The sequence below is a fragment of the Clarias gariepinus genome, chromosome 15 (assembly GCF_024256425.1).
Source record: "Clarias gariepinus isolate MV-2021 ecotype Netherlands chromosome 15, CGAR_prim_01v2, whole genome shotgun sequence".
In the NCBI taxonomy this organism is placed as follows: domain Eukaryota; kingdom Metazoa; phylum Chordata; class Actinopteri; order Siluriformes; family Clariidae; genus Clarias; species Clarias gariepinus.
In genome coordinates this window covers 20,201,841-20,218,812 of record NC_071114.1, presented here as the reverse complement: position 1 = coordinate 20,218,812, position 16,972 = coordinate 20,201,841, and the positions used below count along the sequence as shown (strand labels likewise).

Here is a 16,972-nt window from a genome sequence, read left to right as displayed (position 1 = left end):
CAGCACACCCCCAGTGGCCCAGTGGAGCCACACTCAAGGGTGGCACAAGGAAACTTACAGTAGTTTAATGTCATATTTTTAATGTTAAGGCTGATCTGTGCAAAGGCTTGTGACAAATGTAGAACACCTTTATCTTATTTCTCTTGTACATAAATCTCTGGAGTGTTATTGTGTTATTGTTCTCTGCTTCATTTTTTTCCATATATAATACAGTGATGTGTAGGATGGGCCCAAAATAAAGCAAACGTACTAGTTATAATTCAAAGCTTTTGTGGGAATATAAAGCAATTTTAAAATTAAAGTGTTTTGATAAAGACAATCTTGTGTGTCTAAGGAAAAGATTTTCCAAAAAGAGTGAAAGTCAAAAAATTACGTTTATTATGTTTTGCGATCACTGTTCATAAATGTACACACTTTTTACATGATTATATTGTTATCTGCATTGTGGTGCAGTGTTGGCAAAGTGGTAGGCATCTCAGCTGCCATGCAGAAGGACTGGATTCGATTCCCAACACTAGATGCAGGGCATCCCTGTTGCCAGTTCCAGGCAGAGATAAAAATCGGAGGGTTACGTCAAGGGGATCAGTACAGTAAAATGTGTGAAACAACATTATGCTATTATTGTATTTAATAAATCATTATTCTATTATGCTATTTTTTACACCCTACTGTTTAAACAACTGGATGTGGTTGTATCCAATTCTGCCCAATATTATAATATTATTATAATACACCTGTATTAACTTGAACCAGGTTTGTGCTTATGGGTTTTGTGTTAGATTTATTACTGACAAACGCGTTCTTGGAAAACAGCCTGGTCGGATAAGATGTTTAAATCACGTCCTCTTTCTCAGATATACTGTCCTGTTTAAAAGAGGGCTTAGATATAGTGATGGGCCGTTTGTGAAGATGTCACCAATTTATGTGTTTGCCTCCTTTAATACATTTCAAATCTATTCACATTACCCTTATTAAAATGAAACAACTTAGCATTGCCTGATCATTTTATGCTTCTGGCCAACATTTAAATCAATTACATCTAGCATTTTCCAAGTGTGAAGTGTAGTGTAGATATGAAAACAGAGAAAATAAAAAGATCCAATCCTCTACTGTTTGAAGATGGTGTTACACTGATAAATAGTTTTATTGCTTAGACAGAAGTCAAAATAACTTCCACTTCTAACACCTTATCTTTCACAATTTTGTCCTTAGGTCAGACTTTTAAGTACTACATTTTCTACATGTCTACATTTTTAACATAGAGAGCAATGAAGGTTATTTTTATACATGCCTGGGTGTATGTGTAAAAATAGTGATTTCTCTGCACACTTCATTTGCACTCGGGGCAATTCCAGATGTTGCTTTCTAAAGACCACTCGAGCTGCCTCGTCGTTCTCTCTCTAGCTTTCTGCAACTCGAACGGGCATCGTTCCAAAAAACGACCCTGTGGTAAAACCACACGTCACATTCGATCGGGTTTATATTAGCAGGATTCAGGGAGTGCACGTGGCAATTTGTACATCTGCGCTCTGTCATGAAGGCCACTAATGCGTACACCGATCCAGGCATGCTGTGAGAGCGTGAAACTAGTCCCATCTTGGGAGAAAAGTGTGTTTGAAATGTGAAGGCAAGAGGGGAATTTTATAATGGGGCCCCTATTTTGCAGGTTTCAAGCTGTTTCTTTGGTGGCAGGTGCAACTTCTCAGTGGACAAAGAGGAAACAAAATAACGTGTTATGCGTGATGGGAAGAAACGGCAGACTGCTTGGAAAGCTCAAAGAGATAAAGCATTTTAGGTCGGCCAGATAATGTTCTTCTGAGTGTTTCTAGCTTATCTGCTGAGAAGTATTCAAGTGAGATCAAAAGTTTCCTTTTTACCCAGAGGAAATCAGTCAGACAGGTCATGCATCAAATATTTGCTTCTATTTCTGCACCAGATTAATCGGGTATACACTGCCTGGACAAAAACTTCTCAGATTCTTAATATTTTGTATATAAACCTGACCAACTGAAACAACCCCAGATCAAAACAATGTTCCAGAGACTTGTACAGTGTTCATTATACACGATTGGTGAATCTCTTCATGGGCTTCGGTTCTTACTGTGTTTGTTCTGGAATAGGGTAAACGTGGACCCATCAGATCACATGGCCTGGTTTTTTTTTTTTTTCCAGACAATCTTTATCCTTGCTAGCAAATAGAATCTTTAATCTCCAATTAGTCTCACTAACACGTTAATTTCTTGATGGCCAAACAGATCCAGAGTGTTCAACTGTGCCTGTGGAAATGCTCTTACTTACTCACTATTACTCACTATTAAACATAGCTGTGATTTCTGCTGTTAAGTTTTTAAAATGCAAAGTCACCGAAAGTTTAAGTGGTTCAGTATTATCCCTATTTCAATAATGTGTTCTACAGTTTGAACCCAATTCCACTAATTTAAATGTTTTCCTTGCTTGATGCAGGCAATAAATTGGCCCTTATGAAACTGTGATTTTTTTTTTTTTTTTTTTTGGCCAGCCAGTGCATGTAGCAAATAATGGAAGTTTATTATACGGAAAAAAAAAACATTTCTTCAGAAACATCTGCCTCAAAACACTGTTCTTCAGTATTATGAAAGAGGATTGCTGATGTAGGTTAGCACACACTATGATTAATCTTTAGCAGAAACTTTAGCACGAAATCTAATGCTGCTATTTTAGAAAAAAACAGAATCTTAAATTGAAATGTTAAATTGGTATTCCACCCACTCACCCATGCCTCACGAATCAATCTAATACTATAGGGGCATTAAAATTATTAATGATCTTCTATATGAATTTCAAGCTAATTGCATGTTATAGGCTAAAGGGGTTTATAGAAAAAGCTTGCTTTAAATATAATGTTGCTTAAAATTAAGTAGGTTTAAATCTTTAGATTAGCTTGCAGAATTATATTTTTTTGGCGTAGATGTTATAGATGCATTTGTGTGTCTTTGATACGATACAGTTTTATTTACCTTTTAATTACCTTTACCAGCAAGATACCATTAAAACAACATCGTACTGCCTCACCATCTTACAATTATGGTCAACAGGTAAACATTTACAGCAATAAAACATAGGCATCTCCCTGTGCTGAACATAGGAAAAAAGAAGATATCAATCCCTTAGTATTAGAAGGTGCATGTTAAAACACATTATCTGGACAGATCACTTGTAAAAAATAAAATAAAATAAAAAAATGCATGTATTCAATTTTTTCCAGAAAACATTTCTTTTAATGGTTGTAATCAACCCACATCACAGCGGTTTTGTTTCTCCTTATTATAATTAGATGGAAACATCAAGAAGAATCAACTGATACAATTACAAACGTAGGAATTTTCTTGGCATCTAAAACAAGATTATCTAAAACTCTCATCTGTTCAGCTCACGAACCTTTGAAATGCATAACCCACAGATAAGTCGGGCGGATCTTAATTAAAAACAGCAGAAAAAAAAAAACAGATAAAAACATCAGTCACTCTAATAGGTCCTTTAGTATTTTCCATCCATCAAAGCAGATAGTTTCTCTTTAGTATAAAGCGTTTTAGTATATCCTAGTTAATGTGCTTTAAATGAATGAACATCTCATAATTTCATACTCTTAATTAGTCCATAATCTGCTGCCAAATTAGCATTTATAAAAGGATCATTTACAAAGCCTACTTTATAGCTAAATCTAAAATAAAGGTAGATTTCTGTGCAGATTTTTTTGATGGAGCATAATAGCAGCTAAGATTGTTAAGTATTGCTTTTCAGTTCCTTTAGCACCTAAGATCTATTTTACAAAGTCCTTCAGGATCATGAGCCATTCCCAATGATTGGGCAGTTATAAGCTTCCTAAAGTGACCCATATGTAAGTAAATGAAAGCACCCTGGAAAAAAAAAGTGCTCAGTGTTACATGCATCCTCTCTGGCTTTCAATGGTGAGTCAAGAACCCAGAGAAGGTGTTCAAGATACATGGAAACAGGGCATTAAAAATAGATCAAGGGATGCATGGAGGAAGAGGGCAGAGTGAACATTAGCTGGCAGTTGATGGGATAAAGTACATCTTAAGTAGTAGGTGAGAATGAAGGGAATTTTAATTGGGGATAATTAGAAGCTGCACATATCACATCACAAATCTCACACTTACACACTCAAGCTTGGCAATTCATCACAGCCTGGATATTTAAAGAAAGAGTTTGGCAAAAAAAAAAAAAAATCATGTACTAAAAATGCATCTTTTTGGGCCTCCGAGTGGCGCAGTGGTAAACTGCTCGCCCTATCATCCGGAGATCGCGAGTTCGGGAGAATTAGGAAGAAAATCGGGGGAAAATACAAAAAAAAGGACCTTTTTTATATACAAAACTTCTAACTAGACTCCTGTCTATGCCATGAAGAGATTTTCAGGGTGAATGAGCGTCTGACCCACCAAAAAGAAAAAAAAAGGAAAGTGTAACCCAAAACAGCACCATTCCTTACTTGGAGAGGAAAGGCGAGTGGAAAGTTGTGTCCAGCTTTATTATTTTTTCAGCTCCTGGGCACAGGGCCTCATCTATGACTACAGAAAGGCACAGTACAAACTAAAATGGGACATCCACTTCCTCCTGTTATATGGTGGCTTTTCTTTCATCCTGTCTGAATAGCTAGACGTGACCAATTTTCACAAAAATTTTACAAAATTCCTTCATTTCAACAAAATAAATAATCCATTTCAACATGATCTCTATATGAAATAGCCGTACAGTAACTTAATTTACAGTAGCCTGTCAGTCAGTCAGTTCAGTGGTTAAGGTATTGGACTATGGTTCAGAAGGTCCCAGGTTCAAATCCCATGATTAACAAGTTGGGCCCTTGAGCAAGGCCTTCACCCCTCAACTGCTCAGATGTGAAATAAGATAAGATGAGTCTTTATTAATCCCAAAGGAAATAGTTTTAAAATGTAAGTTGCGTCTACCAAATATTGTAATGTATAATAATATTAAAATTAGCATTGAGTCACTTTGGAAGTATAAAGAATGGTAGCACAGTGGAGTAGTATGTACTGTAGCACTGTTCCCTACACCTCCTGGGTCAATGGTTCAATTCCCACTTTGGGTCTGTGTGCATGGAGCTTGCATGTTTTCCCCTTGCTCGGTGGGTTTCCTCTGGGTACTCCAGTTTCCTCCCACAGTTCAAAGGCAAGCAGATTAGGATAATTGGGATTTTTTGTGTGTGTGTGTGTGTGCTTGTGTGCCCTGTGATGAACTAGCACCCAGTCCAGGGTGTAGCTCGTCTCGTGCCACAAGTGTAATTAGACAGACTCCAGGCCTCCTGCTACAGGATATAGACAATGAGTGAATGAGGAAGTAAGTACTTAAGTGCTACCACTGTACATTTGACATTTATATTATCAGTTCTTCAGTTGTAGTGAACTATATTTACACACAGTAAGTTAACTGGCCTGTCTGATATGACCGACATTTCAAATATCTCTAAATAGTCAAATATATAATTTTAACCACAGTATTGAAGTCATGGATATTGTCATTGTAAATCACTCTTAACCTTTCTATTAGCCAAGAAGAATTATTGTCTCAGTATTACAGCTCTTTCTAGATGATTAAGTACCAGTTTTCTGTTTATGAGTCCTCAGTGACATGGTGCCGGCTATCCCCAAAACTGACTTGTTTTATTCTCCTGCACAATGCATCAAAATGTCACTGACAGAGCCCAGCACAGCTAAAGCTGCCAGTCATGAATCCTTTAACCACTCTTTTTATTAATACCCACTGTCATCATGCCACAAACCACAGAAGCCTGGTCAATGCCTGTGCTTGATATTATCTTTCTCATGCCATGCACTGACTCAAATTTTCACTTATCCACCATTACCCATCGGCTCATAACCACAACCTCTCCTCCAACGTTCGACCAAAAATTAATCAGCACACTCCCAATTCCCAAAAACGTACCCTGTCTACACTCAAACCAAGAACGTTTGTTTTTTCTCTTCTGCATTATGATCCATTTCAGCGTTATTCCCTGCTCGCATTGTATGGAAACACTGGCGCTAGTGTGATAGAAAGAGCCAAGAAGGCACAGCTGGCTAGGATCAAAAAAAGCAGTGCAGGCAGTAGGGCACGTTAAACACACTGTAAAGAAGTCAGTGAGAGCTGGACTGCTCTGAAGATACTTTCGTATGTGTATGTCTCTCAAGCATCACAGGGAGACTGGCAGGGAAGGTGTCTAAGGGAAACATATGCTTTATCTATTAGTTTAAGCTCCTGCTGTCATAGGGAATAAGCTGCGTATAAGGCATTGTATAGACATGATGGACATTTTGGCATTTCTGATAGATGAGATGTGCTGTAAAAGGGACTCGTTTGACCTTCTGTCATTGTATTTTTTTTTTCTCCTAATCACTGCGCAGTGGACCAACTGACTGCAAAGTGGCAGGAAGAATTTAATGTGTTTAAAGAAGAAGACCCCTAAGACTGGTGAGGAAAAATCAAGGATGCTTTGGGAGGAAACAGCTGTAAGATATGCGGGACCTGGTACACATCTCTGACCTTTGCATGTACTATCAATTCAGGATAATTCTCTCCTATTTATGTTAAGATCAGTGTTTCCAGGGCCCTCTTTCTACATATTATTTTTTTAGGTATATGCCTATCTTTATTGTTATTGTTTTAATATTTAAAGAATGCAAATAGATTTTTCCAAAATACAAATTTTGTTATTATGTTTACATATGTACGTGTAACACATGTGATTAAAAACCCAAGCATTAGTCCTTTCCCTGCCTTAGTAGCCTAGGATGTGTGACGTGTCTGATGCGTAGCAGCAAAGTCTGGTTTTGTACTTGATGCATGAGGGAGTGTCAGAGCCAAAACATCCGTGTCCACCGGATTCCAAGGCAAATAGCACAACGGTGTTAAACTCATTCTCATAAAAACTAAAACTGAAAAAACCTTTCGACTATGGTTGTCACAATTATCAGGAGCTGTATGTCAAATAATATCTGGACTTATATTGAAAAGTATTTACTTATTTAAAAAAATCCAAAAGACTTTTGTGTGTTTTAATGTTCGCTTTTAGCTGAGGTGACTGTCCACTTTTATTGCAGACATTAGTGCAGAATCCTTGCAGGCTGATGCTGAACAATACCAAAATACAGTACCACATTGCTATAAAATTAATTTCGGGATGTTTTAATGCCTCAACAAATCCCATATTCAGTATTTACAGGACAAAAGATAATATATATAGTATATCCAAAGACATGCAGATAAGGCTAATTGGCGTTATCAAATTGCCCGTAGTGTGACAGTAAGTGAGTATGTGTACCTGTATGTGTGTGACCTGCAACTGACTGGCACCCCATCTAGGGTGTATCCTGCCTAGTGCCTAGTCTAGGCCTGGGATAGGCTCCAGGCCCCCCGCAACCTCGTATAAAGGATAAAGCGGTATAGGCAGTGAGTGAGAGGTAGATCCTCAGATGATGCAGCAGGCAGTTTTTCTACTGAATGAAAATTGAAATCATATTAATAGAAAGTGTCCCTAAAGGAGATAATAAATGAAAGTATTTCATTACAAAGCAGCCCTCTGTCAGCACCCACAACCCAGAGATACTTTGCAAATACACATTTTCAAGTAGTATCATTTAAACACACTTACACATGATGAGATTGTCCGAATAAGTTTTGGTATATTTATCATAACAGTTGGCGTACCTTAACATCGTCGCCATGCCACCAACTCTTTCCAGCAACAACTCACTCAAAGGTCAATACATTACACGCTCACCCTAAATCAGCCCAAGACAAGCTCTCAGCACATGCAGATCCCTTAAACAACTGTGCTGAGAACAAAGTCCAATACGGCAATGAAGCGAAGCAAGGTTTCCATAACAGACCCCAAAACAGCTCTGGCAGTATCAGCTCTGGGGCAGCTCTGGGGCACACAGCATCCCTGCATTAATAGCCGTCGTGTAATGGACAGAAAAGTCTTGCATACCTGAACTTGCTTGTTAGAAAGGCTAAATTCTGAGTGGCCTCGATTCCCCTTTAAACCCCGAAGGCAGGAGGTAAGTTTTTCAAACAGGAACACCTTTCTCAAACAGTCCGCTCAAACCAGAATTACACAATCTTAATGGTATGTTCTGGTTATTACAGTTTTGCCTTAAACATTAAATATGTAGGGCTATTACATTACTTCATGGACATATCTATATTCGAAATTCTACTTATATTCAGTAATATCCAGGCTGACCAGGTCAAGTGCCACAAAAAATCACAGTCAGCCAATAATCAGCACAACAGCACAATTACAAGAGTAATAATGCTTTTATATTAAAAAAAAAAAAAAAAAGTTATATTAATAAATAAAAATTATGTAGCTAAGTAGCTGATGTGTCATACACAATATGGCCAAATGTTTTATTAATTTTTGGTTCTATCTATAGAAATAGTTTGTACAGCAGCCAACCATAGCTGAATAGAGCAAGACATGTTGCCATGCAAGACACAGAGTGAACGACAGCTAAAGTACTGTATGTGTAGGAATGGTTTTACTGTAAAAAAAAAAAAAAACATTGATAGAACTGGAGTGAACAAAGACAGAAATGTCCCAGTGTTGTTATACTATATACATTAAGCATTCTTGAATGGCCCAGGACTGATCAAATGAGTGTTGTAAACCAAAATATTCCATTAAATTTAATTTGTATAGCACGTTATATACAATGTTTAATATACACTCCATCAGGCCATTTGGCAGAAACAACTATGCCAAAGTCCAATTTGACAACATCACATCTTCCCAGCTCTTGTCTTGTATCTATGATTTTCTAAATTAGGTCGCAGTCATATGACCATGGCGAGGATCCTTAAGATGACTTCACAAAGGGAGAATTCAATATTTGAGTCTGTAGTTATGTTTATATATTTCTTCAATCTGGTTGAAATCATTCTGATTAAAGATTCCAAACTTAACTGTTTACATGGATGATGATCTGATAAGATGCGTGTTTACATGCACAAAGCATTTAATTAGACTATAACTATATTTACATGTGCAAAGTGGTCCTGCCCACTGTTAAGTGTTTAATCTGTCGGAACTATAACAGAAGTATTTTTGTCCCACCTTTGCACATAAATCTGACCTTAATGCATGATTGGTTATAAGAATTCTGTATTCATTTACCTATTAAACAGATTACCCCCCACACTGCACTTTTTAACGTGCTTAAATGATGCATTAGTAATCTAATTTGTCTCTTCTTCTTTTAGTTTATTGGTGGAACATTCAGGTCCATGTAAATGCACCTTTTGTGGAATTAGTATTTAGTATTTGTCATGTTGTTGTATATACTGAAAAGACAAAATCATTTACTGAGTGTTCGGGCTCTTAGGCCAGGATAAAACTCGCTCATGGCTTGTGTTTGCCAGGTTTCACTCACTACTCAAGAATGTGGTGTCTTACATACTCTTATTTAATTTTTTTAAAGTTTAGAAACTTTTCAACGTTCAGAAATATTTTATCTACAGCTGATTTGGTCCGACAGACAAAAAAAAGGGACAGCCAATAAAAGATATTTAAACAATTAAATTAACACTTTCTTTGCAAACATTGTACTACATGGTTTCTACTGTACTTTAAACAAGATGATGTAAAAGATAATTTAACAATTTTAAGAAAACTGTAAATTATTAATTGTTGTTTGTTGTTTTATTACTGTATTGGTAAGTGAATTTTTTTTGTACTGTTTGGTGGTTTACTAGGTCTTTTAGGTCTTCTCGCGTTATGCGTTACTAGTCCATTTGTGTTCACACATGATATGGAATATAACACGAGCTGCAGGGCTATTGTTTAAATTCCAGAGCAAACCTACGCTATTTTTTATTTCTGTTACCTATAGTGAATGATGATTTTGCTGATTTTTTATTATTCATTGCTAGTTAGCAAAACATCTGTATTTTATGTGTTACCAGTAGCTTGTAAGGGATCATTTTATTTCTTTTTTAATTGAACAGTGTTTTTTTTTTTTTTTTTTTTTTCCGTTGAGGTCCAAGTCTAAAAGGCACCACAGGACACGGTTGTGAGCACTATATTCTATTTTGGTTGAGAATGAGCCACTTGATGTCTGCACTTAGGTTTCATAATAAGACTGATGGCTCTAGCATGTAAGTTCATCCTTGCACAGATACTTTTAAATCATTGTGCTTATTGCTTATAACATTTCCTTACACCCAGTTTATCTCACTGGAAATGTAACATTTTTGAAAAGTCATTAGGGGTTATCCTAATCCTTCGTATACCTTTACTTCCTTGTATTTGAATACGACATGTGAATAAATATTGTGCTAAAACCACCAAATCAATTTCATCGTACTCCTCTATATTATTTCTTTATAATTATGTCATGTTTTAACGTTCCAGCGCCAATAATTTTCATTAAACTAAATAGTATTATTCGATCTGGATAAATCGGTAAAACCTTTGAGTTCATAAAGTCATTACCTAAAAGCTACCGCACAATTGTGCAGACAAGCCAACTGAAATGTTAACTGTAAGCTAACTTAAAGCAACATTACAGTGCACATGTCTAAGGCCTACCTGATCATCGTAGCGATACGTGAGGTACTGCTCTCCTGTTGTGTCCTCCAGAAAGCTTCCTTGTGGAGACAGAGCAAACTCTGGCAGGAAGTATGCAGTCTGAGACTGACTTGATTCTGCCTGTAGAACAAACCAAACAATTACACTCATGTTAATGTTTTATTCATTTGCATAATGTAGTTATAACACTTGCTTTTTTCAATAAGTGTTTTTTCTTTAAGTAATACATTGACCACTTTCATCAATAAAACTCATTGTACAGAAGTACTGTGTAGGTACTGTATACTGTATTACTGACAGTTCTTATGCATTATCTTGTACAGTATAACTCTCTGATTAGATACTGCATGCATCTAACGGGTCCAATCAGCTATTTCTATTGCACTGGCAACCAGTCAAATAATACATTTTGGTTGCAGATTACCATTTAATATGACAAACATGATGGAGCTTTAGTGTAAGTGACATCAATACGGTAATCCCTTATCTAATATATAAAGAGCTGACTGTATGAACTGGAGGTCTTACCACTACACTCTTACCAACTTTGAATGCTGACACAGTTAGTTCAGGTGTGAACCTCAAATACTGAGAAGTGAAAGATAGCTGCACCGGTTAGCTTGACTTTCTGTTCACATTTTGCATTTTATTACTCCAATCATCTGTATTCATATTACTAATTATACCTTATCCAAGCCAGTTGTCACTGGCCGTGTTGGAGATCTACATTCCTACAGAGTTCAATCCCTACCCCATCTGCTCCACCCAATCAGGGCTTTGGCAAGGCATTGATTAGAAGGATCAGGTGTGTTTAATAAGGGACAGAGCTGAACTCTGCAAGAATGTAGATTTCAAGAACAGGGCTAGGGATCACTGTATTAAACTAATATGTATTAACAGCTCATGTTCTGTGCCAGTGGGCCAGGTTGTGGGCTGAAATCCCGTAAGTTGTGATTGGATTGGATTGGATTGGATTGGATTGGATTGGACTGGGTTGACTCTAATGTGCAAGCTGTTCTAAATGAAAGTGTCTAAGAAAACAGGAATTAAAAGTAGAACAATGAGGTTAGACAGAATGCAGTAAATATAAAACAGCATCATAAAACTTCACCCTTACACAGTATACAGACTATAAAACAACTGATAAAACATGACCTGATTCGAGAACACAGGAAATCGATTAGTAGTTCAAGTGGATTTAATCTTATATCAGTGCTACACAATAATTGGCACATATTCATACCCTTTCTGCCCTGGGAATGCACTATACATTATGATACAGCTCTCCTCTTAATTTTAAGAAACCACAAGTATTAATCTGCTTCACTTGGCTGAATCGGAGGCAGCTCTACAGTTTCTCAAATCATTATGCTGTTGCTGCGAACTTCATCAGGGAACCTCAACACGCAGCTTAAAAATGATTTAGGAACTTATCCACCACACCACCTGCCTAGCAACCAGATCTGCATGGGCCTAAACAAACATTTGCATTTATTAATTCATTCAAAGAAGCGTCTTGCTCAAAGGGTCACCTAGACCGAATTCAGCGCTTTAGCGAAAAACAATCCTCAGAGCCATGCAATCCTGCCAGAGAGGAAATTCCGCCATACGCAAAAGGCTTTGCTCACAAAAGCTGAACAACAACACATGCACAGAGCACAAGTGCTCAATCACAGCAGCGATTTTCAAGCACAATGAACTCACTGTATTTAATTCACAGTATGGTGGGGATTAGGCTAGCCATATTCTTCTAAACTAAAGAATTAAAAAAAAGAATTTCTTAAAGGGCACAAACTGTGTCTTTTGTCATCATTTTTTAAAGAAACATATTTGCAAATGAGAATCTGGAATCCCACTGTCGACTGCTGTGCGTAGTGATAGAGATTGTGTTAAGAGAAACTGTGCCTAGGAAAATATTTAAAGCAGATATGTGGCTGCTGGCTTCTAGAGGCACTTGCTTTCATCAGTGACAGTCAGTGCTATACTGACAGCCTGCATTAAGAGCCTGCTGTCTGTATCTGTGTGTGTATGTGTGTGTGTAAAGGAAGTTGAGAACCGTCTACAATTTAAGAGGAAGAGGCTCAGCCACCTCTGTAGATGGCGACAAGATGATAGTGCGTACATATGTGCAAGTGAGTGTCTGTGTGTGTGTGTGTGTGTGTGTGTGTGTGCATGTGTCTAATGCGTTTGAAAACTCTGCCTTACATCTATGGACCTACTTTCTCTTTTACACACACCTGCTTTCTTTTCCCTTGGTCTGTCCCTCAGCCTAAACAAGTCTACTCAATGACCTCTCACTCCAAAACTCCATTAAGTACCTCACCATCTGTCTGTACACTTAAACACACACACACACACGCACACACACACAGACACTCACACACCACACAGTAATCCAAGCTTTGGGTGCTGGGATAGAGGACTCAAGGGAAAGCAATCGTCCCCATCTAATACTCCTCTGTGAGCTATAGAAGCCCACACATAGCGGTGATAAACAGAAAGACAACAAATGCATCAGTTCCAGTATAGATATTAAGTTGTAACTGAAAGATAACCTGCAGGAAAGCTGCCAAAACTAGTCAAAAGTTTGGACACCTTCTTATTTAATGTTGTTGTTTTTTTTTCTCATTCAGACAATAAAATTATGACAGAACAAATATGGAATTATGTAGTAAACATAAATGTGATAAATAACCCAGAAGATGTCCTAGATTTGCAATTCTTCTAAGTAGACACATTTTGCTTTGTTGACAGCTTTGCACACTCTTGGCTTTCTCTCAGTCAGCCTCATGAGGTCGTCACCTGGAATGGTTTTCAAACATCTCGAAGGAGTCCCGAGAGGTGTTGAGTACTTGTTGGCTGCTTTTCCCTCCACTCTCCGATCCAACACATCCCAAACCATCTCGACTGGATTTAGGTGTTTGTGGAGGCCACGTCATCTCATGCAGCAGTCCATCACTCTCATTCATGGAAAAATACATATCCCAAAGATGTGTCTGAGGTCATTGTCCGGTTGAAAAACAAATGAATGGTCCCACTAAGCGCAAACCAGATGTCACTGCAAAATGCTGTGGTAGCCACGCTGGTTTAGTGTGCCCTCAATTTAGACTAAGGGTCAATTTTCACATTAGGACCCTGGGATTATTATAGAACACTCGACCCCAAAGTCTGGTTCATTTTGGTCAGTGAGAACACAATCGTTCCGTGCTCCGGAGCTGTGCCCGGGCCTGCTGGAAAAGGTGGTCTAGAAAACAGATGGAATCAGATATGGAAGCCAATCGTAACTGGAAACAGAAGATCACAGTTTAGACAAAATCCTCCAAAATCTCTGCGTAGCACAAGTCATCTCATTCTCTGACCTACATAGCCATAGCTGATGAAGTAGGAAGGCACAAGAAAACGTTCCTCTTGACATTTTTTTTCCTTCAAGCATAGCTCGAAGGTTAACGTCCTCGGTCAGTTCTTCTCTTGTGTTTAATGGCAGCTCACAAACCCATTAGGTACATATTGCCTGCCACCTGCTGTATCGGAGAGTGTAAAAACACAAGCGCACCCAAGAACGAAGAGCAAAAATTATGTGAATGCTGGTTTGTGGGGGGTCGGGAGTCGAGAGCAAGCGTTTCCAGACATGGTACAAAACAATCGTGCCTAATGGGAAATTGTCATCACCAGCAGAACAATCATACACCATCACAGCTCCTCCTCCATGCTTCATAGTGCAAAACACTCATTCAGGAACCGGCAGTTCACCCTCTCTACGACTAACTAAGACATGATGGTAAGAACCAAAAATCTAAAATTTGGCCACCACAGTTTTCCACTGATTTAATGTCCTTTCCTTGTGTTTCTTGGCCAAAGCAAGTGTTACTGTACAACGCTGAAAATAATAAACACTAAAGGACGAGGTGTGTCCAATCTTTCTCCAAATTTTCTCCAAACATCCACAAAACAGATGTGGCATCTATTTGATTTACATAATATGTCTCAGAGATGGTGTCGTCATTTAAGAAATGTCCTGTAACAAACTGTAGCCAGAAGCAATGAGATGTTCACACAATTACATGCTTAATTATTTATTGACTTTTCCATGAATCTTCATTAAGATATAAAGGAGATCTCTAAGTACCTTCCTGTCAGGCTTGGGTATTCTCATTAACTGAGAGACATATACAGTAGTCAAAAAACTGGAGACACAGCAACAGCAGCTAGGAAACATGGTCTTTTAAAAAATATGACACTTGGAACCAAAGTACTAGGACAGCCTCCTGAAACCAGGGAAACACAATAACTGTAGTATTCAACAAAAAACAACTTGCCAGGGGTAAAAGATTAACTCTCCCCCACCCACAACCACACACACTTACACACACAAAGCAACAACAACTAATACAACAAAATGAAGGGCCAATTATCATACAGTATATTATATGTTGTATATTTTCAAGGCCAGTAGCGTAATACCCAAGCGTGGGGTTTGATAATGTTAAACAAATTTAACTGTACACTTGTACATGGTTCAGTGGATAGTTAATGGTTCTTTCCTTCCACAAACTGGTTCTTTTTGGAACTCTATCTGTGAGGCATGTTGTAGTGTTTCACATAAAACCTCTTTCAGGATCCCCAGAGAGAAATCTTAGCAGTTTTAGATCAACCCTTTTTGTGTACGTAGCTACACTCGGTTTTTATCTCAGGACAGAACGGTTGTCTACTACGCATTAGCAGTGTTTCCCTTTTTTTATATTGTTTGTAGCTTTTCTTCAGCTTATTAAATTGCTCTGGAAACGCTGTTAAATCCCACTTCACGTAGCAGAGAAAGTTAATCCTATGCTGATGGGTGCCAAAAATGTGCCTGTGCAGGAAAAACACATTTCAACCTGCTAGATAGCCAGCTGTTCTACTACTTCACTGCAACTTTGCTGGTTTGCCATGAAGAATTTGTGATACATCCAAGGGAACCGTCTAAAATACTCTGCACAGCCAAAAAAGGTCACCATTAAAAAAGGGTCAAAATATTGGAGACTGGGTTAAAAAACCATACCATAATCAAGGCGAAAGACAGTCTAATTAAATATTCGTAAATTACTATGTGTGTGTGTGTGTGTTTATAATTAAAATTATACACGATCATGTTTAAATATGAAAACCAGGAATCTCATTTATCAAGCCATGCATAGAGCTTATTTTTTTATACGTTATAATTTAGTGTTTTAAGAACTGCACTACAATACAACACTATACTGCCTGGCCAAAAAAAAAAGTCACTCACTCGTGTGATCATCTTCTGCTTTACAGTTTGGCTCTTGGAATATGCATTGATCTGATAACCTGGTCATCAGTTGATTCAGGTCATCGGCTGACTTCATTTTATTGCTACATACCAATGCTGAGTCTGGACCTGACCAACTGAAGCAACCCCAAATCATAAGATCTCACCCTGACGTAGTACACTCTTACTGTCACTATTAAACATGGCTGTGATTTCTACTGTCAATTTTCATCAAGCATTTAAGTAATATCCATTCTTAATATTTTTTGACCAGATAATGATGGCAGGGATAGCTCAGTGGTGAAATTTTGGGAATATGGGTCAGAAGGTCCCAGATTCAAACCCCAGAATCACCACCGCCATGTAGCCCTGTTGGGCCCTTGAGGCCCTTAACCTCTGATACTCAGATGTATAATTAGAATACAGGCATCTGCCATAAATAACAATAATCTAACCTTTTTGAAACACCAACCTTTATTTTGGCCAGACATGGGTCTGCACAATAAACACCAATAAATTGTAAATTGCTGTGCCAGACTCATACATACTTAACAAGAAATTGCCACCCATGGTGGACTATCATGAAATCCCATACCTCCACCCTTAAATATTCTACAATTTGGTCCCTTGCCCCAGTTTCCCAACATCTTATGACAGTTTCTGACTGAGGAAGGCTAACAGACATCTCAAGGAATAAATGTCGAGCCAACCAACAACACAATTATAAACTTCTGCTCATGTTGCATGACAAAGCATCCGACGAAAGTACTTTCTACCCTCTACCACAAACTATACATAAACTTTATGCAAACCTTCAATTCCTACTAGCAAACCAATTTAATTAGATAATAGAGAAAAAGTATGCCATCTCTCGCACCCAGAGACCATGGCCAATTCAGCGCTCCTGTTTTCGAGCCATGTATGGCTGTGGCATCACCAGACCTGTCACTAATTTTTCACTGAAATGTGGCTGAAACCTCTAGAGATTTCAGTGTGCATGAGTGTACATCTATACTATAGATGGGTTTTGTCAACTTTTCCAGAAATTGCTGGCATACACTGACTAAAATTGCGATGAGTAGAAAAACAATCAAAAGACACTG

General features: G+C 38.0%; 1 protein-coding gene across 2 annotated transcripts in view; it reads right to left on the bottom strand.

The window, feature by feature from the left end:
* adamtsl3 (ADAMTS-like 3) overlaps positions 1-16,972 on the bottom strand; it is a 180,260-nt gene that overhangs the window by 140,245 nt on the left and 23,043 nt on the right. For both annotated transcript variants that reach the window (XM_053513528.1, XM_053513529.1), the window contains exon 3: positions 10,604-10,723. In XM_053513528.1, coding sequence (XP_053369503.1) covers positions 10,604-10,723 — 120 coding nt within the window. The remainder of the gene's footprint in view (positions 1-10,603; positions 10,724-16,972) is intronic.